Source organism: Thunnus albacares, chromosome 11 (genome assembly GCF_914725855.1).
Source record: "Thunnus albacares chromosome 11, fThuAlb1.1, whole genome shotgun sequence".
Taxonomy (NCBI): domain Eukaryota; kingdom Metazoa; phylum Chordata; class Actinopteri; order Scombriformes; family Scombridae; genus Thunnus; species Thunnus albacares.
The window spans coordinates 15,897,235-15,922,877 of record NC_058116.1 but is presented as its reverse complement, the minus strand read 5'-3'; the positions used below and the strand labels follow the sequence as shown (position 1 = coordinate 15,922,877).

The following is a 25,643-nucleotide window of genomic DNA, read 5'->3' as shown; positions in this document are numbered from 1 at the left end:
GGTTCCTCCCTTGCACAACATTTGTTTTTGATTTATGAACTTTATTTATATATTTTTTGCTGTTGATGTATTCATTTTATATATATTATTTTTGAGTTAGTGCAACATACCGAGAACAGCTGCCAACTGCCACAAATACAGAGAAAATTAAGTAATACATCAATTAAAAAGTGATAAATGTATAAGAGACTAATGATAAATGAAAAAGTAAGATAAAAGTTTCACAACGTGAAATTTAAGTGTCTTATAAATGTGTGACAAAGGGGGGCTTCTTACATACATGTCTAAGGATCAAGTGCTTTCAGGAATTTTACTGCTAATAGAAGTATTTCAGACATACAGATTTATTCAAAGGTCAATTAATTTTTAATGCCTCCTTCCCTGCACAGTATATCAGTTACAATGCCAGTTTATAATTCAACTCAAATGTAGAAGTCCAAACAGTGGAAGAAAGTAACTAAGTAGCCCTAAATGTACATGAGTACTGTACAATTATGAAGTACTTTACTTGAGAATTTCTGTCATCTACTGTGTACTTCTTCCTATTTTACAGATTATCAATTTTAATACAAAACATATCCAACAACTAACATGTTAATGCAGTATAGTGTATATTCAGATAGGTTTGTTTTGTCTCTTTTGTCTATCTTTTTTTTTTTTTTTTTTTTTTTTTTAAAAACAACAACTTTATTGAACAGTAAATTTACAAAAGCGTGGCAAGTCAACCATGGTATTAAAAACCTGTCTGTAAACAAACAAACAAAAAAATACAAAAACTGTTGAAAAAAATTAGAAAATACATAAAAAATATATACATTGTAAATAATACAATTTAAATAAAACAATAAAGTTAAAAAAAAACTCATTATAAAAAGCATTGAAAATGGGTGGGATTTCCATATATTGTCTCTTTTGTCTATCGTCATCAGTCTGATGATGATGGGATGTTCCCAAATGAGTCTGTCAGTTGCCTAGAAACAAGCAAACAAAACACAACTTAGATACATGTGTATGAACTGAGCTGTTTAAACAAACTCGACTCATTTACTTAAATTACTTCAATAAAGCGTAATTGGACCAAAAACTTTTATATTTATTTTGTTTTTGTTTGTATATTCAGATATGGTAGAAATGTATTGTTTGATATGGACAGTCAGCTCTGAAAAGTCTGAAAACTTTTTGTTGAAGAATTTGGATTTGTGAATATAAAATTTTGTCAAAAATAATAAGCAAATTAATCAAATAGAACTGCGAGCAGAGATTCCTGTCATATTCACTGAATCCAAACAATACATTTTTCCAAAGTAATAAAAAGTGAGGGTAAATATGATCAGCAATAAAACTTCGCATTTGTTTTGTATGCGGGCAAAGACCAAAATAAATGTACCAGCGTTTTGCTGACTTCCCCACAAAAGGTAGAACTTACATCAATGTCTATCTTGAGTTTCTGCAAATAATGATTAGTTGGATAAAACCTGTGAAGTACTTTAAAAGATATTTCTTTGACTTTGTTAGTCAGAAAAAAACTTGTGGCAATAGAAATGTCTCTAACAAATGTGGACCAATATGATATGGCAGAAGGTGTACTTATGATATCTTGTTGAAAAAGTTGATGGATTGCCTTATTTTTATTCTTAGTTTGTCATGAAAACAAGTTTTCCCAACAGTTGTTTCAGTTGCATCTGTCAATATAGGGTGATTTTAATTTCCCTTAAAACCTTTAAAAAGTGAAATAATACCAGAGGGGAAAGTATCAAAAACAATTGATAAATCCTTTGGAGAAACAGGGATTCCAAAGTCATGAATAAATTCAACATAATTATAGAGATGATCATGTCGGTTGAATATTTTTTTGTACAAAATTCAATTACAAAGCTTTATGGCATATTTCAATTATACAAAACATACATCTGTGTTGGAACAGTGTGTTCTGATGTTCAGAGGACTCTTTAACTCTCCCTGGTGTACACATTCAAACAGCATGGGCATGGTACTAGCAAAGAAACTTATTCTCAAAGACTGGAAGACACCGACTCCTCTGTGCTTCAGGAACTGGTTGCATGAACTTGTTTAGGTTATTCACATGGAGAAACTGTGATTTAATAGTTTAAAATGTCAGCATAAATAGGAAGGATCTTAGGGTCCCTTTTTGCAATATCTGGACTCAGTTTGACCCAATTTGTATGTATATATAGATTGGGTTTTTTCTTTGTTTTGTTTTTTTACTCCTATTTTTGATGGGTTGTAATAAACAATCACATGTGGATGATATGTACTGTTACGAAGTTTTGTGTTCTTGATATGTGGTTAAGATGAATTTCTCTTTGTAACTTGTATCCCTCTCCCCAGGCGTGTATGTGTGTGTATGTTTAAATTGGGCTTTGGGCATTGATTTTTGTGTGGTTTATTTGTTGCTATTAAAAATGTGTCAAAAATAATAATACTCCAAAAAAAGATTTATTTTTATACTATATATATATATATATAGTTCTAGATTTAAAAAAAAAACTGTGAGGAGTGAAGTTATTCTTGTAAATTTGTAGATTATCACGTTTGCATATTCTGTAGCCAATAACAACGAGCCTACCGAGAAAGTATCGCGAGAAAACCCGAGAACATGGAAGCAAGACAACAAAAATAAATTTGTGGTCAACAAGCCAGAGTGCATGATGGCGGCGTCGCTGCTGCTGCGCCGGGACAAGAAAGCCACTGCCGCCCACTTAAAGGCAGACTTAAACCGGACTGACAACACCTCTGGAGTCCGACAACTTCAGGAGCTGCTTGACGTCGTGTTAAATCCCGAGAAACCAGCGGCGGACACGGATGCTCTTGACTGGTGTAAATGTCTGATCGCAGGAGGCGACGGTTTCGAGGACTTCTGTAAAACCGTCCGCTCCTATGACAACGCGACACTGTGCGGTTTGGTATGGACGGCTAATTTCGTGGCGTATCGATGCCGGACCTGTGGCATCTCTCCGTGCATGTCACTCTGCGCTGAGTGCTTCAATAACGGAGACCACACGGGCCATGATTTCAACATGTTCCGGAGCCAGGCTGGCGGGGCCTGTGACTGTGGAGACGGTAATGTCATGCGAGAAACGGGGTAAGTCCGAGGCTAGCTGTGGGCTAAACGAGCTGGTTATGCTAACCGACGGGTTACAGCCAGTATCGTTTTCACTGGTCGTGGTGGGAAAGTGGGCGGATATTCTAGCTAAAAACATTTCCTCAGGTGCTTTTTGAGGTCAGCTTCCAGATTATTCTGCCTTAAATGTGCTCTCTCCTCTCATTTATTAATAGGATAGCCTCGACTTAGCAGCTAGCCATAACAAAAAATCTTATACCTGAGGCTATTTTCTATCTATATATTACCGATATATGACTGTTTATATGTGTGCTGGGGGTTTAATTATCATGATAATCTCTTTTACTGCAGTTAAAAGCTGCAGAAATCTTTGAAGTTAAATTATTTAGTTTCAACTGTGGTATTTGAGTATCTGCCTCCTTTTTTATGTGTCTCTGTATGTAACGTTACCGTATTTGTGTATATGAATTTGTATATTTATACATATGACCCAATTATTTCTGTCATTGATTGCAGACCGAAATAATTTTCAAAGATTGAATTACTGTTAATTGCTCTGGATTAAAGTGTAAAACGGTTTGTCACATCAATTCTCTGATAGCTTTTTTTCCTCTACAGAAACTGTAATACACATCCTTACATTAGATTGAATATTATATGTAAGAATCAAAATCTATACACAAAGTATTGTCACAGGTTGATATTGTATAGCTGGGTAACACAAAGTTGGTCGGAGTATAACAGTGGCCTGCTCAATAGTTCATTTTTGTTTTGACAGTCAAATACAGTCTTATCGATATGAGCAAGAGAAGAGGTAGTTTCTGTGTTGCTATGAATCACGCTATACTTATGGGAAGAGAAAAAAAGCTTTCCAGCCCAACCCAATATTTAACTCTTGAGACATTGATATAATCACAAGTATTACATCTGTAGAAACGTTTTATTAAAATTAATTTAAATAGATGGTTACAGATATTCTACCCCAACTGCACTTACGTTCTGCTTTCTTTCACCTGTAAAAATAATTAAAACTGCCCAAGAATTGCAACAAAAGTTTATTTCATTTTCATTTGTTTATTCCAGTCCATATGTTTAACAGACTTAGAAGAAAACATTCACTGCATAATTTCTTATAATAATTTACTCAAGAAAAGTCTCTCTAAATACCGGAAAGGACAGGCTGAAGCCTAAGCTTATTACGCCTACCCATTTTAGCTTCATTAGAGAGAGAAAATGATGGTCTCTGTCAGAGGTCTGCAATATCAACATTTGTTTTGTTTTTTTCTTTCTTTCTTTCTTTCTGACAGGTTTTGCCGACGGCATCGGTTGAGAACAGGGGAGAATGTCCCTTCAATACCTCGAGACCTTCTCTTGATGTCTGAGATGGTTCTTCCTCGCTTCATCCTGTGTATCATACAGTATCTGAGGGATGGATACATTGAACCAGGTGAAAACACTCATGACAATAGTCTTCTCTTTCCAAAGACATGTACATATACATATATCTTGACCCACTGACCAACTCACACAAAAGCCACGACTACAAAAAATACTTTAAATGTGTCTGTGTCCTTCAGAACCCTAGCAAAAAAGTCTAAAACTCTCTCTTGACCTTCTTACATATGATGTGGATCTCTTGTTGCATATCTTATGAAAACATGGATCTGCTGTGCAAGCTGCATACCAGTTGTAAACAGCTGCTTGCATCAAATATTGCGTTCACAAAGTAGTTAATATCTCTTATCTCATTTTACCAGACACCTCAACCGAGAGAGATCTACAGAAAGTCCTGCAACAGCTGGAGCCTCAAATCTCCTTCCTGGAGGAGCTGACGAAGATGGGAGGGGCAATGAGGACTGTGTTGACAAAGATCTTGACCAATCAGCAAACATTCAAGGAGTTGAGCATGGGTAAATATCTACACTACTTATGTAAGAGTGTATTAATTGACAAGAATTTCTATGCCCCTGAGTTTTAATAGTTCCTTTGTTATTGGGCTGTTGTTTAATATTTCTAGTCTGTTGGTGTTGCTATATGATTTCTACTCACAAGGAAAAGTTTAAGTGAAAATTTCAAAATTTGAAGTAAAGCACAAACCAAACATTTTGGACTTGAAGTGTTAAACTGTTAAAAATGGGGGAAAAGAGATCTTATTGATCTGTACCTTCATCCAGGCCATGCATTTTGTTGCTGAATACCTGATCCAGGTGTTTTCTAACTTTTTATGAATTGCTGCACATTTACCTTTTTGATAAAGGTTTTTGCTCATCTTGAGATTTTAACAATATAGTAATTGTTGTTGCAATTTCTGTTTTGCTCCACTGCTGCAGGCCAAGAGGAGAATTTGTATGCTAAAAAGAACTATGAGAAGTATTTGTCGGCGTTGAAGAATTCAGGTCTGGTTTCTGTGGAGGATAAAGCCCAAGGTGCCGCTGCTGATGTCACTGTTGGTGCTGAAGGAGGTGCAGGAGCAATGGTCCTATTGGGTAAGATAATCTTTGTGAAATTCTTGATTGTCTGCATGCATTTTTTTTAAGGAGTCTGAGCCCTGCAGGTGCCTGAAACCTTTCCTTTTTCAACAAGCAAACATCCTATTGTGCTAAATTATAGATCAAAAAACGATCAAATGATCGGGACTGTTACTCCTGAGCACCACGTTCTTTTGAACTGGGCGTAACCAATTTCCCTTCCACTTTTTACACACTGTATACTTGACCTGCCTCCATCATAGGTATTCAAGAGAATGTTGATGACATAAAGATGATTATAGAACAGCACAAACCACAGAAATCTAACTTAACATACATGATTTAAAAGGAATTACAACTCACTTTGTGGCCAATGCTGAATATGGCTTAGAAAACAAATTGGCAGCAATTTTGCAAACTGATATCTCGGTAACCTTTGTATTTGTATTTGCCCATTGATTCTGCTGATGTCTACTTATGAATAAATGTTTCTCTTAATTTTCATAGGAACCACTGCACCAGGGAGCCCAGATGAGTCCAGTAAAGAGGTACACATCAAGATCACACGTAGAATAACCAGATATAACCAATTTAGAATTAAGTTTAGTTCAGTGTTCATTAACCTTTTATTTTTGATAAATATTTTTGTCTAATAAATATAGTGACCAAAATCCCTTGGATTCAAAAATAAATTGTCCAAAATTTTTTTTTTCTTTTACCAATCAGCATTTCAGGTGGTTTATTTTAATGTGACTCAAACTGATCCATGGTTGTTATTGTTTGTACTTTGTGCAGATGTGTTAAAATTAATGGTGTTGGATTTTATTTTCTTCCCAGGAGGACCAAGACGCAGGGCAGTCTGTTGGACAGAGAAAGAGGGTTAAGTTGAGTAGCAGTACGAAAGGTAAACGCAAAGGAAATGTAATGCACTAATATACTTTATGTTAGAGGAACCGCCCTTCTTATTATGTGCCTTTTCTGCCCTCAGACCCGTGTATTATTGAGTCTCTGAAGCATAAATGCTTTTTGGAGGAGCTGCTGTTTTGGACAATAAAATATGAGTTTCCTCAGAAGATGGTCACCTTCTTACTCAACATGTTGCCAGATCAGGATTACAAGGTATTTTCTTTTCCATGTTTACATTTGTCTGCAAAAATGCAACAATCTAGTGTAACTTTGAGTTGTGTGCCTAGTCTGTTATTTATATATTTGTGATACAGTTCCTTTGCACTGTCATGCCATAGACTCAATTATCTGAAATGTTATATGTAAAGTTTTTAAAGCAAATTGAATCCTCCTTAAAAGGAAGCAACATAACATTAAGTCTTAATTATTTTTACTTCCTTTCTGACAGATCACCTTTACAAAAACATTTGTTCAGCATTATGCATTCATCATGAAAACGCTGATGAAAAGCCACGAGTCGGATACAATGTCCAACCGCATTGTACATATTAGTGTGCAACTGTTCAGCAACGAGGAGCTGGCTCGACACGTGACAGAGGAGTGTCAGCTCCTGGACATCATGGTCACAGTCCTCCTCTACATGATGGAGAGTTGCCTTATTAAAAGTGAACTTCAGGGTAAGTGAATGTGTTGGATTATGATTCATTTTGATTAGTAGTAAACACACCTCGTCATACTTAAAAATAGTTGGGTCATCACACCACCACATATGAAAGCAAGAGTTTTTTGTCTTTTGCTTTAAAAAAAAAAAAAGATTTCTAATATTGGTGACTGATCATTATCTCCTTTGGCCTTATGCATTATTAAATTTTTGCTTTACCAGGCTGATTCTGTTTTAAAGATGGAAAGTAATGTCAGTGGTGTAATAACCCGCAGCTCACGTTGTAAAGACCTGATGCTATGAGCCGGGAAGCATGGACGAAATTATATCAGGAGGTTTTATGCTGCTGGATCACCATTAACTTTAAATTTGACTGCACTGTCTCATTTTTAGTAATACAAATATTTGAAACATGTTAAGATTTTAATAAATGCAGCTGTTAATTTTCTTTGTATTTTTAATCATTGTCAGCGCAGATGTTTCATCCTTTTGGCCTTTCTCATTGTGCTGGTTTTAGGTGAAATAAGCTTCAATTTTTTATTTTTGAGTTTTTTGTTTTTTATCACTGACACTGACATAAACGCTCCATCAGTATGCAGGTGTTGCATTTTGTAATTGTTGCATTGGCCAATGTCTTTCTCCACATTTTTTTTAATTTGTTGCTTTTAAAGAACTAAATTAACCATGAGCCAAATGTCAATAACTTAATGCACGTTTGTCCCTATTTCTTGTTTTTTTTCCCCCTTCTTTAGATGAAGAGAACAGCCGCCATGTTGTGGTGAACTGTAGTGAGGCTCTGTTGAAGAACAACACTTACTGGCCATTAGTTAGTGACTTTATTAACATCCTGTCACACCAAAGTGTAGCAAAAAAGTTCCTGGAAGACCATTCATTGTTGATGCTATGGATGAGCTTTGTGTCGTTTTTCCAAGGTAAGTCATAGTAATTGATAAAGCGACTGCACTTATATGCTGCTTCTGTTACCTGAGTAGGAAGAAGTGCTTCACAGTGCCTCCCATTCACGTACGCATTCACACACTGATAGCAGTGGAGTTTGGAGTTCAGTATGCTGGCATTCAAAACCACTTGTGGCCCATGCTTTAAATTCAGAAGTTAATATTGTATCTACAGAGTGACAGATACTTTTGGTGACCTAGCGTGTATCCACCTTTGTTAAATCAGACTAGAAGTTTTACAGACAAACAGTCATTAGATCCCATAGCATCCTCTGCTTGTACATATAACTCAACCTATTGTTATTTATCTGTTCTTGATTAATAAGGTTGTACTTGCTCACTTGTACCCCACCTATTCAATAATGGCAGCTCAGTGATTCGATAACACCACTAAACAGTTTAATGACGCTGTCATTTGTGATGGAAACTCCATGAAGTCAACCACAATAATTTATTTAAATGATTGCTCCTGCTTGTGCAGATTTCCAGTTAGACTTCATGTACCAAAGGCTGATCTCATCTATACTGTGGTAATAATATAATGCCTCATGAAAAAGTGAGTTATGGGGTGTACAAAATGAATCTTTGTCAGTGAATTAGAACTGAGGTTAGTGCTGCTCACTTGAGATGTGGACTCTACTCACAACCCTATAAATAACACTCACCCTTGCACAGTGGGCTTCAGTGTCCTCTTGCTGATGATATGTGCAGTGTCACTATTACGTTCTATGCATGTCTGCAGCACAACTCTTGCTTTAAATTCTCCTGTTTTTATAGAGATTAATCTGGCTTTTACCAAACAGATTTGGCAGATTTATAAATGTAGAGAATAATCTGCTAGTATGCTAACATTTATACAGCCATTTTTTATATTTGCATGAGAAAAATATATCTTTTGATTTGTTTATATGGGTGTTAAGAAGCCATGTAACATGTGTTCACTGTCTAACCTTTGAAATAATTTCCTGTTGTCATAGGTATGAACCTGAACAAGCGGGAGTTGAATGAACATGTGGAATTTGAGTCTCAGACATACTATGCAGCGTTTGCAGCAGAGCTTGAGGCCTGTGCACAACCCATGTGGGGTCTCTTAACACACTGCAAAGTCAAAGTAAGTCCTGTTTCTGTTCTCACACATAGCTCCTGTGTGCATCCTTAGTGATCTTGAAGGATTAATGGAATATGCAGTTCAAACATCCTGCACTACATGCACTTACTGTATAACCTCATATAAATTTTTAACATGTTAAATTGTCTGTGTGCAGGAGACACAGGAATATACTAAAACTGTGGTACGCTACTGTTTGGAGACCCTTCAGATCTGGTTTGATGCCATTGGCTTCATTGATGAGGTAAATTTAAAAGACAAATCACTGTATTTACAAGCAAAGTTTTTTCCTCCCCCGTTTCTCATGGCTCATATTTCTCCAACAGCCTGCTCCAAATCAAGTGACATTTCACCTGCCACTGCACCGCTACTATGCCATGTTCCTCAGTAAGGTATGCAAGAAGTCCCATCTCTTAAAACACAAACACACAAGAATACACTGCAGAGTCATATGTGATAAGCTAATTGTTTGGTTGAAAATTCTCAGGCTGTGAAGTGCCAAGGCTTGGACCTGGACAGCCTCCTGCCTGACCAAGAGATGCTGATGAAGATCATGGTGCATCCACTCCAAATTCAGGTATAGCATCAAAGGCCTGTAAGCAGATTTTAGGGTTTGTATTCATGTATGCATCTCCTCCAGGTCTGCAGCCACATGTTAATACTTTGTCTGGCTGTAGGCATGCCTGTCAGAGATCCATAGCAACATGTGGGTCAGAAATGGTCTGCAGATCAAGGGACAAGCCATGACCTACGTGCAGTCACACTTCTGCAACTCCATGATTGACCCAGACATCTATCTGCTCCAGGTTAGCATTGCTCACTGTCAATATCATATACTGTAGTTCCTTTTTTTGTCCCTATTCTGAATTCCTCATTCTCTATGTGTTTTGCAGGTTTGTGCATCAAGACTCGATCCGGACTACTTTATCTCAAGTGTTTTTGAGAGGTAAGCTCCAACTAATGCATGTGTATTCGTGTAATGTCTTACCACATAATGCATTTATAATTCAACACAGCTTAGTGGTATTGTATTTTACATATTATCTTCTCTCACACAGATTCAAAGTGGTTGACCTGTTGACCATGGCGTCTCAGCATCAGAATGCTGTGTTAGACTCTGAGCAGGAGAGACCAATGCTAGAAGGAGCACTGACCTTCCTGGTCATATTGACGAGCCTTCGCATTCATTTGGGTAAGTGGTACAACAGAGAATACACACAGTCTACAGGGAGTAAGAAAATAACAAAAACTTAGAATGCAAGAAAATAGCACCACAGTAAATTTCTGTTTCACAAAGCTCATAATGTATTTTCTGTCTAGCTGGAATCAGACTATACAATATTTTTGTCCTTCACGAAGGTCACCATGTTAGATTAGACAATCATAGTGCCATAAATTCTTGCCGTGTCTTGGTTGGGAGACTGACGACACTACAAGTATGACCCCGACCAATCATCGTTCAAGATGATTTCAATTATAACTGAAAAAGTATATAGTAATCAAGAAAACAGTGGTGACTGACGGTAGGTTTTACTGCCTGTATCAGCCTGTAGAGGAGGCGAGCCACTGCTCTCCCTGCTGTCTAAAATGCTAAATGTGACTCTGCTCAACTAGACAGCCGCTGGACAGCTTTGACTTTCTCTGTCAGTGTCTACATATGTGCGCCAGAGAGCACTGCCATCCTGTTGGTCAACGTCAAGGAACATGTCGTGGACGATGTCAAACTAGGCAGGAATATACAAAAAATTCTGACATGCTAGACTTTTCATCAGGGTTTCGTGGGGTGTCCCAGCTGCCACATCACTTTTCTTCAATTATGCCACACTACATGCATATTCTTCGTTCTTTACGTTCATAATCAGGTCTGACAAAATCCTGTCAAAAACGGGCTGGATTCATGTAGTCTGATCCCGGCATAAGGTGTTGATACACCCAGTGGTTGCTGAAAAAACAGAGTCTGTCAATAAATATCCTATGTGTGTCTTGGAGTAATTGTTGGTGAGGGTGCACTCGTAGTCACCATTTCTCTTTTCTAGTGCAGTTTTCTAATGTTTGACAAATGGCTTCATGATTTTTGAGACTTTAACTTTGACACATTACATAATTTTCTGACTAATGAACCAGCAATTCAATTAATGGTAATTCTTGGAGATGGCCAAACTACAAAATTATATTCTTGGCAGATTTCTGGCTAATATGTTCTCTGTCTGCTGTGGTTTGTACTATTTTCAATCAGCCAAAGATGATTTAATAGAAAAAGAAACCTCAATCCATATAATTATGTTTCAGAAGACAGAGTGGACCGTGTCTTTTTGCTTCACGTCACTCTTGACTACTAACGAGCCAACTCATTAGTTTAAATTACTGAGAGCTGGTGGATAGTGGATGATGGTCAGAAACTTCCAGTTGAACTTTCAGGCACATCATATCATTGTTGAAAGCTTTGTCCTTCAGTTGGATATCAAAACATTTAGTTAAATTATCAGAGATGAGCAACCTTCTGTTTTTTGGTGTTACCATAAATGCAGCATGACTAAATGGGATCCAAATAGGTCACATTTTCTATTAACAATTAGCAAAATTTACTTTGAAATGAAAGAACCTTGAGAGAACATCAACAACAATTTAAGTTTAATAACGGTATGCCTAGAATTTCATTTATAGACAATAATAGCAATTTGATAAAAATCACGATCGCCTTATCGGTCAGAACATTTTCCTCAAGCCCCACTGAATGGAAATAAATGGAAAAGAGTTCCTAAAGTCACATTTGTTCAGTCAGGAATTCTCTAGCCAATCTGTGGGATCATGGTTGATGTAACACTTTTTGATGGATCATTATTGACTATATAAAGCCTAAAGTGATTAGTGTGTAGCTAAAAAAACCCAACACAAAGTACTTTGTTAATGCTGGAGATGAAGAGAGGTTGCCCTTCATCCCAAGCAGATCTACATGAACCCTCCTTTTTAATGTATGTAACACAAAACACTATAAAAAGTATTTATCATTAAAGAGAAGCTGTTGTGCACGGTTAATGACACTGATCCATCCTTTGTTAATAATCCATCTGCCAAACACAGCAAAACATAATTTCATAGGAACAGGCATCACAACTAGACCCATGTTTACATTGAATAAAAGACTCCTAATGGCAAATTGGTTGAAGACTGCAAACTACATCCTCAAAATTGCCGAATTGAATCAACACCTCTGATGATTATATGAGCCTCAGTGACTGTTTTTTAATCTTTTAATCTTTTCAGTTTGTCCTCACGTTCTACATCTCACTCTCATTTACAGGGATGACAGATGATGAGATCCTTCGGGCTGAGATGGTCTCCCAGTTGTGTATGAATGACCGTACACACAGTGCACTGTTAGACCTTGTATCCTTCAATACTCAACGAGTACTTTAAAAGAGCATCTAGTATCCAGTCCATCAGAATCAGAATCTGTTTACTGGCCAAGTAAGTAAGCATACAAAGAATGTGTCTTGGCATTTGCTACAGAATGGAATAATAATAGTTTTGAAATGAGAGATATAGAGCTTGAAATGAAATATTGACTGTACAAATGAAATATGGACTGTGCTACAGACAAAGAAATGAAGTATATGAAAGTGACAAGTGCAGGGATTAAACAAGGGATGTGAAATGTCCTGTTTGATAACAGAACAGTTCAGCTATTTAGTTGCAGCCTCTGGAAAGAAGACACTGTTCAGTGTCTGTCCATGAACATCTTCTTCCTTAAGATTTTTTTCTTAGATCCCTGAGAATCCCAACCCAAAGAGTGGCATCGTACCAGGGAGCTGTAGTTTTGAGGAGATGCTCTCTGCCGTGGCTGACTTCAAAGCACCAGTGTTTGAGCCAGGAGGCTCCATGCAGCAGGGCATGTACACACCGAAAGGTAGGACGATGATGCTGAAGTTGAATGCATGATTTACTAATGGACAACTGTAATAAGTAACCTGTTAAACATATGGAAATTACAGTGGGTGTTGTCACGGCATTGTTGAATGTTTAATTTGCATAAAACTGTACATGCATGGAAGTGAATAAGGAAGGTTTAAACCTAGAAACCAAAAGAACTTGATGCTTGTCAGGTGTTTGAGCCACAGGACTGAGACAGAATAATTTCTGAACTGAGAAAGATGAGACTTTGTGCCTTCATGTAGTCTGCAAGTACTAGAAAACATCCATGCTTTGACGAAAAGCTCTCAGCCACCACTGCAAAGACTTGGGGTTAGATTCTCAGGCTTTATCATGTGTTTAAAAAAAAAAAACACAATTAACTCTGTTTGATGGTGGAAATTCAGCAAGGATTCTTGTCCTTGATGCTGCACTAGTAGCTGAAAAAGTAACGTTTGTCTGCCTACTGCCCTCCACTGGCCAATAGTAGCCTTAGCATTGACAAGGACTACAATGTGTAGGTAATTGGGCTTTCCAAACTGAGAAAAAGAATCACAAAAGTATTTAAAAAAAGACACATTGTGTCATTTAGTATCAAGCAAATCACTGGAGCTTATCCTTTAAAAAATACATATTTTCCCAACATCAACAATGTTGTATTTGCTAATTCATGTCCTGTAACTCACAGCAAACATTAAGTTTTGGGTTGATGATGTATGTTGCAGTTTGTGTATTTTCATGATGAGTCTAAAATATATAATAATATAATATATATAATAATGTAATTTAATACCCTTGTGTGTTCAACATTATGCAACAGATCAGAATCTTTATTGTAAAATAGTCATAGTCTCATATAAGGTTTATAATATCGATTATGCGTGTCACATTTATGCTTAATGCCTAGTCTTGTTATAGATATCTTGCACAACTGGCTGAGAGAGAATACATTCTGTCTCCCTTAAGTCAGTATCTTTTTCAAATATATTGTATTTCACACTACTTACTTTGTTTTCTAATTTGTGAGTAGAAATGAAGAAAAATGCTGAGTATGAGGCTTGAATAGGCTGAAAGTCTCAAACCTTTGCTTTGTGTCATTAGTCCTCATCAGGCCACTTGGGGGCAGGCTTACACCACTTACACAGAGAAGATGAAAATAGGAGAAAATTGAATCAATGTCACTTTGTACCAGCTGTTACAAAGCAGATTTGTCCCTTTTCTCAACTAGCGGAGGTGTGGGAGAAGGAGTTTGACCCCATCATGGTTGTTCTGAGAACAGTCTATCGGCGTGACGTTCAGTCAGCAATGGACAGATACTCAGCATTGTAAGTTAACCACGTTGCCTTAATTTCCCCAAATAAATTGTTTTTATATTATTTAGATTTTTAATGAACAATGGTTTCCAATTTAAGTTTTGTACCCTAGGCAATTGTGTGTTGTCCCTTTTTTTTTTTTTTTTTTAAATCTGCATTTTGTATGACAATAGTACATTCTTTTTGTCGGGGTATTCATGTTCAGTCGTCCCCGACAAAGCCAACCTGCATCATGCTCTGTTCAGTGTAGTAAGGTCAGCTCTCTCACCTGCTCATGAGGGGACATGATAAGAAAGGTCAGGTCTGCTGGGTGCTAGAGTTGGTTTCAATTAGATAGCTGTCGAGGAAAATCAATATTTCAGGCTAAATTGTAATAGAATTGAGGAAATCTGTCTTGTTTGATTGTGGAACAGACGCCTCCTAAGACAAACATGTCAGCGGAGGTGAAGGGGATACCTTGGGGATAATTTTCTTTATGGTTATTGGAATGAGTGAAGATGCTAATTATACCTCAGTGAGTGCTTCTGTGTTTCAAATGGTTGTTGGGAAGATAACCTTTTTCTAATGGGATTTTAGGCCTTTTTTTGTGTAGCTGTAATTGAAAGTATGTATAGATAACAGATGGTTAGTCGTACTTCTCTTAGACACATATATACCCTTTTTCTAGACCAGTTTTTGATGTTCCAAACTATGTGAAACTAAGCCATATTTCTCCTTGAAACATATTGAAGCTGCCATTGCCACCTTCAGAGTCTGATACCAGACTTATGTTGCACATTCACAGTGTTTGAAAATGATGGATTGCCTGTCAGGCTGGCCCTGGTTTATATAACAATGATCCCATCATCACTAATAGAGCGAGGGACCCATGGGCTCTTCTGTTGCATAGACTAAAAGATTTTGCACAGTTTATTACTCTGGGCAATTTTCGGTATCACATCATCAAAATCTTATTTCCCTCATCATCTTGCTTAATGTGTAAATTCAACCTTCTGTTGCATATAATCTAACATACACCATCATGGCTGTGGTGATTACTATGTGCTATGTGTTGCTGATTGTTCTTCTGATATGTCCTCTCTTGTGAATGATTATGTCACCTAGTTTAAAACAGTCTGGCATTCACACCGGCAACCCATGGCCACCTTACAAGGAGAGGACTCCTCTGCACCCGTGCTACAAAGGCCTAATCAAGCTGTTGCACTGCAAGACTCTGCACATTGTGATATTCACTCTCCTTTACAAGGTGAGCCCTTCAGCAGTGATTCACACAGTGTAATAGCGCTGCCCTTGCATCTCAATTTCCACCTTGAGCTAAACCAGAAATGCTTCTTTTTGCCGTATTTAATTGGTGCATCGGTAGTATCTATTAATTGGTGCTGAAATGTTACAAGATATTGGAACAATACAGGAATGGCAAAGTGCAAAAGATGCAGCACAAAATGAACAGACCTCATAGTGTTTTTAACTATAAAAACAGACAAAGCATTCACAGATGAGCATGTTTTTCATCTAACAACATTGGTATGGTTGGTATCAGTAATGAGGGGGATAATATTTCTGTACCATGGAGTTATAATACATAGAATACAAATATTGTTTAATATTACATGTAAAATTGCAATGAACTAAGCTGAAGATTTTACTTGTTCTCCACTGTAAACAAATAGTTTGATATGTTCCAGATATGGATGGATCATCAGAACATGTCTGAACATGTGCTATGCATGGTGCTGTACCTGATCGAGCTGGGCTTGGACAACCAGGTTCAAGACAACAAGGAGGATGAGGTGAGATATGGTGGCTCTGAGTCACAACCAGTTTTCTCACTATGTGGACTGCAAACCAGTGTCCTACACAGTGTATGTCTTATGCTTCCAGGAGCCTTGCATCGAGGAGCACTGTCATGACAGCTGGTTCCCTGGCACTAACCTCCTCTCCAATCTGCACCATGTCATCAACTTTGTGAGGGTTCGGGTTCCTGAGACAGCCCCCGAAGTGAAGAGAGAGGCCCCTCCCAGCACCAGTGCTGAAGCTTCATCTTATGGCCAGGTAAAAGGAGGCTCTGCTAAAGACTGAGCTGAATTGCAGTGCTATTAATTACAGTCACTTTAATCATAATAAATGGAAGTAAAACTTGTAGTCAGTTTGTTAATGATTGTTTGGTAAATCAGCCAAAGGGCAACATCAAAATTCACAAGATCCTGATATTTTTTTCTGGAGTGTGTTCACATCAGAGCCAAATGGCCAATGATTATTTGAACTGTGTTCATCAAGTGGCCAAAAACATGTTCGATGAGATGTTAGTGTTGCTCTGTCTGCTGGATTGTTAGTTGGCAATAGTCTGCTAACAGGTTAGCCATGAACGCTTGCTGTCAGTGCTTTCTAGTATTCTTTCTAGTGGTCAGAGATTTTGTAATGCAGCTTTAAAGAGCAATATGACATCAGGCTAAAAAGAGGTGTTTCACTGCCCTCACTGGTTGAGAGTTTCAGGTCTGTTTTACCTCCGACCGCACCCAGCAACACTGCTGTATGGATGTGGTCACAAGTGTGCTCTGTTGCACCTGTAACCACACCCAACAATGATGTAACGGGTTCCTGGAGTACACCTCTACATCACTGCAGCAAGATCACAATTTAAACCACTGGAGGTTAACAAAGACAAAATTTTCAGGTGGTGTTACGATACTCTCAGTAATTCACTTTCTTACCAAGTACCAATTAAAATGGCTTTTCCTTGAATGCAGAGACATGTGGTGAACAAGTGATACTTTATATGCAGATCAAAACGTTTACTGTACTTGTCAGACCATACCTATGTTGCTGGTAGGATTTTATATATATATTTTTTTTTCTTTCAAGAACTATTTTCTGGTCCAACATCCATATTTCAACAACGCTTGGATGGATATCCTTGAAATTTGGTACAAAATTTGGTACATGATCCCCAGATGATAAATCCCAGTGACTTTCAGAAAAACTAACACTGAAGTTCATGACAGGATATCTCTAAGTTAATTAGTGAATTTCCCTCACCCTTTTTTTGAAATGTAACATTTAGCATGCTAATGTTTTTTCACATTTTCCTTTAGGTCTTTTCTGACATATGTACACGCTCTATATCAGATGTTACACTGTTTGTTTGGTACCTTCATGTTCCTCCTCTCTTATCAACATTATTATTGTTGTTCATTTTGCTGCACTTGCTCCACAGAATTCCAGGCGTCTTTCAGGGAATTGGAGAGAGGTAGCTGTTTGCACCCCTTGTATAAAGAGGTTGATGGTTTTGATGTCATTTGCAGCTGTATTTGTCTCATTTTTTTTTATGAAAGAATTACTATGCACATGTTTGTTTTGTACATTTCAAAGGTCGTCTGCCTCGGTGTGTTATGGTGTGTGTGTATAATGCTGTGCTTCAGCAGTTCTCCTCCCTCTTGACTGCTGAAACTAATTATGTGTGTAATGCAGGTTTGGGTAAACGCTTTTTAACTGCATGTCAGTATGATTGATGTTGCCTTGACTGGGCAATATGATGTATGTTTATTTAACAGTGCAGCTCAGGTCCATGTTGTCAGGTCAGGTCACGGCAATCCTTCAGATAGCTTGTGCGATTTTTACATTAGGATGATTTGAATTTTCTCCGGGAATACGGTTGTTTTGAGCACTATCAGCAAAGGTGTTTGTGAAACGTTGGCTGAAATTTTATAATAGACATTTAGCTTGACTTTTATGTGTGTTGTGCCTGTGTGACTATGGTAATGAAGCACCCCTCCAATCCATCAAAGTCCATCAGTTTATTAGTGGTATAATTTTAGATGTTTTTGCTCAAAGACAGATCTGCCAAAGCACCTGGATGCAGGTGGAGTTGGAAGGGATGTTGGTTACACAGGCTTCTCTTATCGCTCTACAAGCATATTTTGCTGATGCGGTGTGAGCTTGGTACTCAAAATATTGTGTGCTGTGAAACACTGTTTTGGTATGTGTGTGACATAATTTATTGATGTACCATATGCGTTTACATTGGGTCCAAATAGCTTTAATCCTACAGCATGACATAAACACTGCCACACATAGGGGTTGGATCCTTGGGTTGGATTGATGGTGTTGTAAGGTATTTCACATAAAAATGTTCATGAAATAATTGTATTTTCTGTAATAAATACATAATTAAAACTTGAAAGTCAAAAAAGTATTCCAGCACACACCAGGATACTGGGATAGACACAATTATTGAGGAATTACATTAAAAAACAAAAGGAGCAAACTATGTGTTTTGCACGTTGCTTCATCAGATTGATTCTCTGGTTCTCTGCTTGATTGCTATCAGGTGTGTCTTTAAATAGCCAGGTTCACACACAGCATCTCACTCTCCAATACAAAGGCAAAAAGGGCAAACAGCAGGCCATGATTGCAAAATATACATTTCCATAAGACTCATATCCACAGATAATGAGATGCAATTAATGTTAGAGTACAAAATGCACAATAAGGCTGTCCCATCTCTAATATCACAGAGGATGAATACATCCATGCACACCTTTTACATAAAATACCATATATCATAGAGTACAAAATACAAGAATTTACTCATAATGAGATAATAAAGATAAATAGAGAAAAGTAGAAAACATATATATATTAGAGAAAAAAGGTACTGTACAAAATACATTTCATTGTAAAAATTACATCATAATACATCTCAAAAATATTTCAAAAATGGGGGGAGAATACTATTATAGACTGGATATAACTGTCTTAATGGGGAAGGGGGGGGGGGCTTGTGCCAGGAGCGGTTTTAGTGGTTCAACTTAACCTACATATGAGGTCACTTGTAGGCACAGAAAAACAATGTAGGACATACAAGCACAAGTTATAAAAATGGACTTAAGTCTAATGCGTCGTTCAACCCATGTGTTCATCTTTTTGACATAATTAAAACCTATTTATTTCTTTTTTTGTCTTAGAACCTGCGTGAAGCTCAGGTATTCAGCCTTGTGGCGGAGCGCAGGAGGAAGTTCCAGGAGATAATCAACCGCAGCAACACTGAGGCCACCCAGGTTGTTAGGCCCAAGAGCTCCTCAACACGCTGGGTTCCACCAGGCACACCCCCCCAGCTGGTGACAGAGATCCTGGAGATCCGAGAGAGCATGCTGTCCCTCCTCATTAAGCTCCACCAGAAGTTGTCGTCCAAGCAGAACTCACTGTCGGCATCCTGGCTGGACGATATGGACACGAGCCGTCACGCTCATGGAGACGGCATTACAGCCATTGAGCGCATCCTCACCAAGGCAGCCACACGCAGTTGCCAAATCAGGCGTAGCATTCAGGACATTTGTGGAAAGGTGTGTCCTCCAGTGCCACCAAAGAAGAACAGTCCCACAGACAAGAAAGCCATGGATAAAGAAGAGAGGTAACATAATGATGATTCTTTTATTTACCTTAATGGATTTACATTTGTACAACTAAATGCTGTATATTCAGTACTGCTTATTATCTGTTTGAAATGGCTGCACATTGATATTGTGTCCATCTGAAAAGGGCTTTAACCAAAAGCGCTAATTCATATGTCCAGTGACAATTCTTTATATATGCACTGCATGCTAATCATTATCAATTGTTGTCCTCTCAGCCTCGAGCTTGACAAAAATGGCTCAAAGGAGTGTGTAGGCTTTGAATAAGAAGCTGAAGTAATATTGTCAGGGAGGTGCAAAGCGTAGAGATGCAAATGTATTGTATGGCACCACACGTGTCAGAAGCAGCAACAGATTATGTCTCTTTTTAAAATAAGATATTAAGTCTTCTTGCTGTTTTTTTTTTATTATTTTAAAAGGCGATCTACACAATTATCATATGCAGAGCTTCAAGGAACGATTATTTTCATACTTGGTCATTCTGCTGATTATTGCTGAATATTGCTGATTCTCACTATAAAATGTCAGATAATTGTAAAACATGCCCATCATCATTTCCAAGTCCAAGGTGACGTCTTCGTGTTGCTAATTAATGTCCAACCAACACTCCAAAACTCCAGAGATATTCAGTTTGCAATGATGCAAAACAACTATAGCAGAAAATACTCACATTTGAGAAGCTGGTAGCAGAAAATGTTTTGTTTTTTGCCATTTTTGCTTGAAAGGTGACTCAATTGATGAATTAATTATCAAAATATTTTCCATTTAATTTTCTGTCAAACAACAAATCAATTTATCGACCAATCATATGAGTTCTTATCATATGTGTTGCTATTATCACTATAGTACATCTTTTCCCGATGAAATTGGGTCCATTGGCTGTTCAAGTCAAACCTAGTGGGTTTTGGCTTTTCACCTCACATCCCCCCACTAGTCAGTGTCTCCTATTTTCCCCCTCTAATGATGATGGAATGGGCTATAATCACTTGATAATGGCCTGGTTTGGGGTTGGTTTCACCCCACAGACGAAAGAAAAGGTAGAATCTCCCCCATTTACACGAACTAGAGCTGTTTCCACGGCAACTGTCAGGCAGCAATGTAGTCAGGGCAATGAGAAGTGAGAAGCTGCTGCCCATTCCTCAGACTGGTTGTTGACACCCTGAAGCCGTCAGTGAAAATTATTTAGCTTTGATGCTCCTGTCAGTATTTGTTTATGCCCTCTTATTAGGGACTTAATTTACAGTCAGCTCTGCACCCTGTGAGTCTGCAGAGTGGGACTCAACCCCTTTATATTAGTTCAATAATCAACCTTTCCAACTTTGACAACATAGCCTTGTTGAAATCAAACACCTGCTGTGTATGTAACAGTGTCCCCTGCTACATAGACGAATCTGTTGCACAGGCTGTGGATGAACAGGTGAAACATGCCCTGAACATAAGTACATACTTATTCTCAGAGTACTGTAAGTCTTTTGTGAAGTGTAAGAGCAGTGATTCATTCTCTTAAGGAGAGGAAGTGGTTGTCGAGAACTATAATCAGGAGCGGTGCATGTTTTCAATGTATAAAATCTCTGTTTTCACTCACAGTGCGTCTTTTCTAATGGAGATAATATAATTTGCTCAATAGAGTCTCATTAGTAGAATTAAAATAACTTTGCATATTCATTGCATTGAATATAACTGATTGCTCTTTCTTTCAGACGTCAGCGGGCTAGAGAGAGGCAACAGAAGCTGCTTGCTGAATTTGCCTCCAGGCAGAAGAGTTTCATGGAAACAGCCATGGATGTTGGTAAGAAGAGGCCAGCTCAATTACTTACACATACATCAATCACAGCAACCGCTGCCCAAAGTCTGTTAGCAAAGAGTTAGCCTCCCATCATGGCAGGAACAGCAGTGGGCCAGGGTACATGTGCTTTACTTGGCATACTTACTGTAATAGTTGTAAATCATAGTCCAGTATTCAGTCTACTGTAACTTTAATGCTACACAGCCCAACAGGCCTGCCAAGAATAGTGAATGTATTTTATTGAGTTGCTGACTCCCATTGTTGAAACATTCATAGTGAGGTGAGGTGTGCAGTGGAGGTGGAGGTGTAACAAATGCACTTGGATTTTTATTTTGTTTCTAGTTTAGTTTGAAAGAAACATACATTGTGTTAAAACCGTGCTCGTTTTCAAAGTCTCATCATACATATCTCAGACCACATAAAAGTATGGTCTGATCAGACTGTATAAAAGCGCTAAACACACATTAACACTTCTTTTTGAAGGACTTCCTGCTACTGTAGTATTTGAAGAAAAGAGCTGCAGGCTGAAATAAACTCATCATTGCTGTGCCTTTTTTCACTGGGGCAAGGTGACAGTGGGCCGAGTCTGCGCTCTTGGTCTCTGCAGGCCTGTTAGGAGAAATTGAGAGGAGAGTGCTCCTGTGGGAGTGTGGGTGGCTTTTGGCTCAGGGCACATAGGATCAAAGCACTAATAGTGGGCTGGACTCCCAGGGCCCACCCTGACACAGCATGGTTAGTGGATGAATAATGGCTGCTGTGATCAGACAGACTGTTCTGGCAGCACTGTACTCTGACCTCTATCTGCACACTTCTTACTGAGCAGTAACATTATTTGCTTTACTTCAAGCTTACTGTAGGGTTTGCATCACCTACTCCAAAGATTTAAATGTGACGGGGAGATATTTAAATCAAGTGAATGCAATGCAGACTGCTTGTAGATATCTTTCAATTTGCCTATTATTGAATATAACATTTGGTCTTATTTCCTTCAGGAGGTGTAACATATTTGAGGCAGGTTTGCCTCTCCTGCTGAGGTTTCTGTTAACATTGGCTCAATGATCTGTGAAAATTTCAATTCATTATCTTGGAAGTACTATTTCGAAGGCAGCTGAACTTGCTGTTTGGCCTTAAATTCAACATTGCAATCAAATTTTGTCACAAAAATAAATGAAAGTTCATGAAAAATCTTGAGTTATATCGGAACCTCTTTTCTTATGTTAATCTTTGTATTGCTTGGTGTACATCTCACCACTCGTGTGGCTGTTGGGGCAAAAAGTTTACATTAGGGATGTACTCCAAAGATGCAGTAGGGCAATCTCAGGCTTGATTTTCTTAATCATTAGTACTATAATATTGAATTATATAATATATATTTAATTGCTCACTTCACCCCCAGTAACTTTTCATCTTGCAGATAGTTTTGGGTCTTTTTTCCCCATGTTTTGAGATATCTCTCTGCTTCCATCCCAATACAAGTTGAATGAAATTTGGTTTGTTGTACTCACTGCAAGGAAAAATGATATTTTACGATTACATTGTAACTACTCTCTTCTAAAGAAAAAGTCCTTATGAGAACATAAATGCTTTTCTGTAAAGAGATGTTGCAGTTGAATAGGAGGCAGAAATCTCAGACAGATATGCCAAACCTGAACAAATAACATCAAACCTATCTTCAGTGCTACATAGAGGTTAACACGCTTGTAATGTGTGAAGCAAACCTTTTAAACCAGTTTCTGTTCTTTACCTCAGTTTGTGTGTCCTTGTAGTCTTACCTTTTGTGTGTGTATGCGCATGCGCGTGGATGGCTCTGAGGTGGCCTGAGGCTAAAACCGCGGCGTTGACATCTAATGCAAACATCTTTCATTTTCCCCAGGAACACGGTGACCTTTCCTGAGAACATATTCTTCCAAAGAGCAATAAATCAATTTCCAACACAGCTTGACATTTCTCCACAATATTTCCTGCTCAAATTGAACACAATTCTTAACATTTAAAACTAATTTCACATCAGTAATTAATTTCTAGTGCTGTGCCAATCGCAAAGGTAGGGGTAGCAGAGAATGACAGTCCTGTGTTGGCAGTATATTCTCATTCTTCTTTCCGTACCTGTAGTAAGGAACTTAGGAATTATTGGGTACACCAGAACATCAAAGTCAGAAGTTGGTTATTTTCCTTATAGTTATTTGATTGTTTAGTCAATGACCTCCCTTCATCATGGGTTGTTGCCTCAATTTTTGGTCTGCTTAAAGGAAAATCTGTTATACTACAGTACATTGTTTTTGTTTTTCACACAGTTGGAAGCTTTTTGCAGGTGAATGTGACACTGACAAATCATTGAATACGATAATTACTTTTTTTGGAATTGTTTCTAAAAGTTTATTTTTCCAGGTTTTATTAATTGTTAACATCAGCTGTTGTCCACCATATTTATGATTTTGTGTTTACAAAAGCACGATTGTGTGAAAGTATTTGTGAGAAAGCTTTTGCACACTTAGATTTAAGAATTCTTAAAGAATTTTTTCTTTCTTCTTTTTTTGTACCAGAATCTCCAGACACCGAGGCCGCCATGGACCTTGGACCATCTGAAGTGATGGAATCTGAGGTTCTTTATGACTGCGTGATCTGCGGTCAGAGTGGACCCTCCACGGAGGACAGACCTACTGGCCTAGTGGTTCTCCTCCAGGCCTCCTCAGGTATTACATTTCCAAACATCTTCCCCCTCCATTTTCAGATGATGGTTAATAGGAATGATTTGTGAAATCACTATCTCAATTGTGTAGTTTGCAGTTTAAAACAACCAGCAATTTGCCAATTTCTCTATTGGCAGTCAGCCTATTATTCATGGCACCTTAGATCCACCATATTGAAAGTTTTAATAGTCGGTTAACTGTTGTTCTCATTGGCTCATTTATTATTCATGTTGATCCCAGGACTCACTTGTACATGGAACCAGCTATTGTAAGAGGCAATTTATTTTCTATTTTTGTTGACAGAGGAGGATCACTCACTGTCATCCACATAAATGGCATGTTTGATTAGTAATTAATCACACTGTAAAATGGTTCAGAAGACTCTGACCTCAGTGTCAAATAACTTCTCATAAAATCTATTCCAGTGACTGACAGTGGATCCATAGGGGCGTACAATTACATAGTCCTTTTTGGTGACCAGAAACCATTGACATTTAATGCTGTACACTTTCCTAGTGTGCTTTCATTTCTGTTGAATGCAGAGGAAGGTGCCAGAAAAGCATACTGTATGTTGTTGAAATGATTACTTGATTTATTGACAGAAAGTTAATTGCCAGCTATTGTAACCATCAATTAATCATTTAAGTATCAAGCAAAATGACAAAACATTCACTCGATCCAGCTGCTCAAATGTTTACAAATATTTGCTTTTTTCTTTTGCATCATTGTAAATTAAATGTCTGCGTTGTGGACTGTGGGTCATTTGTCGCTGTGACTGTGCTTATGTGAAATTATGCTGGGCATTATTCACTATTTTATCATCATAGTCTCAATAATCAGTTAATTGAAAAAATAATCATCACAGTAATGGATAGTGTAAATAGTCATTAGTTGAAGCCCTTAGACTGTATAAACTCTGACCACAATCTCAATCCTGGACTTTTTAATGAAATGCTGAATACATTACACAGATTGACTGCTGAAACTGACTGCCGTGATTGTCTTTCAGTGCTCGGGCATCGCTGCAAAAACAAAGAGGCTAAGAAGCTACCGACTAGTGATGAAGAACATATATACCCTGCAGACACGTGTGGAGTGGCTCATGATGTCAGACTCACCCTCATGCAACAGTACTTCAAAGATGTAGGTGTCTCAGAAACTATTGCTAACGGTACAGAGGAGAAAAAAAAGGCTCAAAGCACTTAGAACACTATTAAAGATATGATTTCCTTGTGCAAAATAACAACTTTAGCAGCTCAAATAAAAGGGTTCTCGGTCTGTTTGTTTCTTGATATTTAGTTTCTGTGCTAGCAAAGTCAGCATCTACATCTGTTGAGGTCCTTAAAAAATTGT

The 25,643-nt window shown here is 37.9% G+C and overlaps 1 protein-coding gene across 2 annotated transcripts in view; it reads left to right on the top strand.

The window, feature by feature from the left end:
• Window positions 1-2,629: 2,629 nt before the first annotated feature.
• The window catches only part of ubr3 (ubiquitin protein ligase E3 component n-recognin 3), a 46,584-nt gene continuing 23,570 nt past the window's right edge, over window positions 2,630-25,643 (top strand). Inside the window, exons 1-27 of one of the 2 annotated variants that reach the window (XM_044366836.1) lie at window positions 2,630-3,103; window positions 4,390-4,529; window positions 4,840-4,992; window positions 5,413-5,568; window positions 6,058-6,098; window positions 6,388-6,454; window positions 6,539-6,669; window positions 6,905-7,133; window positions 7,870-8,049; window positions 9,051-9,184; window positions 9,339-9,425; window positions 9,508-9,573; window positions 9,669-9,758; window positions 9,859-9,987; window positions 10,075-10,127; window positions 10,240-10,373; window positions 12,483-12,568; window positions 12,947-13,088; window positions 14,319-14,415; window positions 15,508-15,649; window positions 16,089-16,193; window positions 16,285-16,455; window positions 17,618-17,650; window positions 19,368-19,813; window positions 21,515-21,603; window positions 24,144-24,293; window positions 25,300-25,433. In XM_044366836.1, the coding sequence (XP_044222771.1) occupies window positions 2,667-3,103; window positions 4,390-4,529; window positions 4,840-4,992; window positions 5,413-5,568; window positions 6,058-6,098; window positions 6,388-6,454; window positions 6,539-6,669; window positions 6,905-7,133; window positions 7,870-8,049; window positions 9,051-9,184; window positions 9,339-9,425; window positions 9,508-9,573; window positions 9,669-9,758; window positions 9,859-9,987; window positions 10,075-10,127; window positions 10,240-10,373; window positions 12,483-12,568; window positions 12,947-13,088; window positions 14,319-14,415; window positions 15,508-15,649; window positions 16,089-16,193; window positions 16,285-16,455; window positions 17,618-17,650; window positions 19,368-19,813; window positions 21,515-21,603; window positions 24,144-24,293; window positions 25,300-25,433 (3,822 nt within the window). In that variant the 5' untranslated portion in view covers window positions 2,630-2,666. The remainder of the gene's footprint in view (window positions 3,104-4,389; window positions 4,530-4,839; window positions 4,993-5,412; window positions 5,569-6,057; window positions 6,099-6,387; window positions 6,455-6,538; window positions 6,670-6,904; window positions 7,134-7,869; window positions 8,050-9,050; window positions 9,185-9,338; window positions 9,426-9,507; window positions 9,574-9,668; window positions 9,759-9,858; window positions 9,988-10,074; window positions 10,128-10,239; window positions 10,374-12,482; window positions 12,569-12,946; window positions 13,089-14,318; window positions 14,416-15,507; window positions 15,650-16,088; window positions 16,194-16,284; window positions 16,456-17,617; window positions 17,651-19,367; window positions 19,814-21,514; window positions 21,604-24,143; window positions 24,294-25,299; window positions 25,434-25,643) is intronic. The other variant, XM_044366837.1, reaches the window with a different exon arrangement.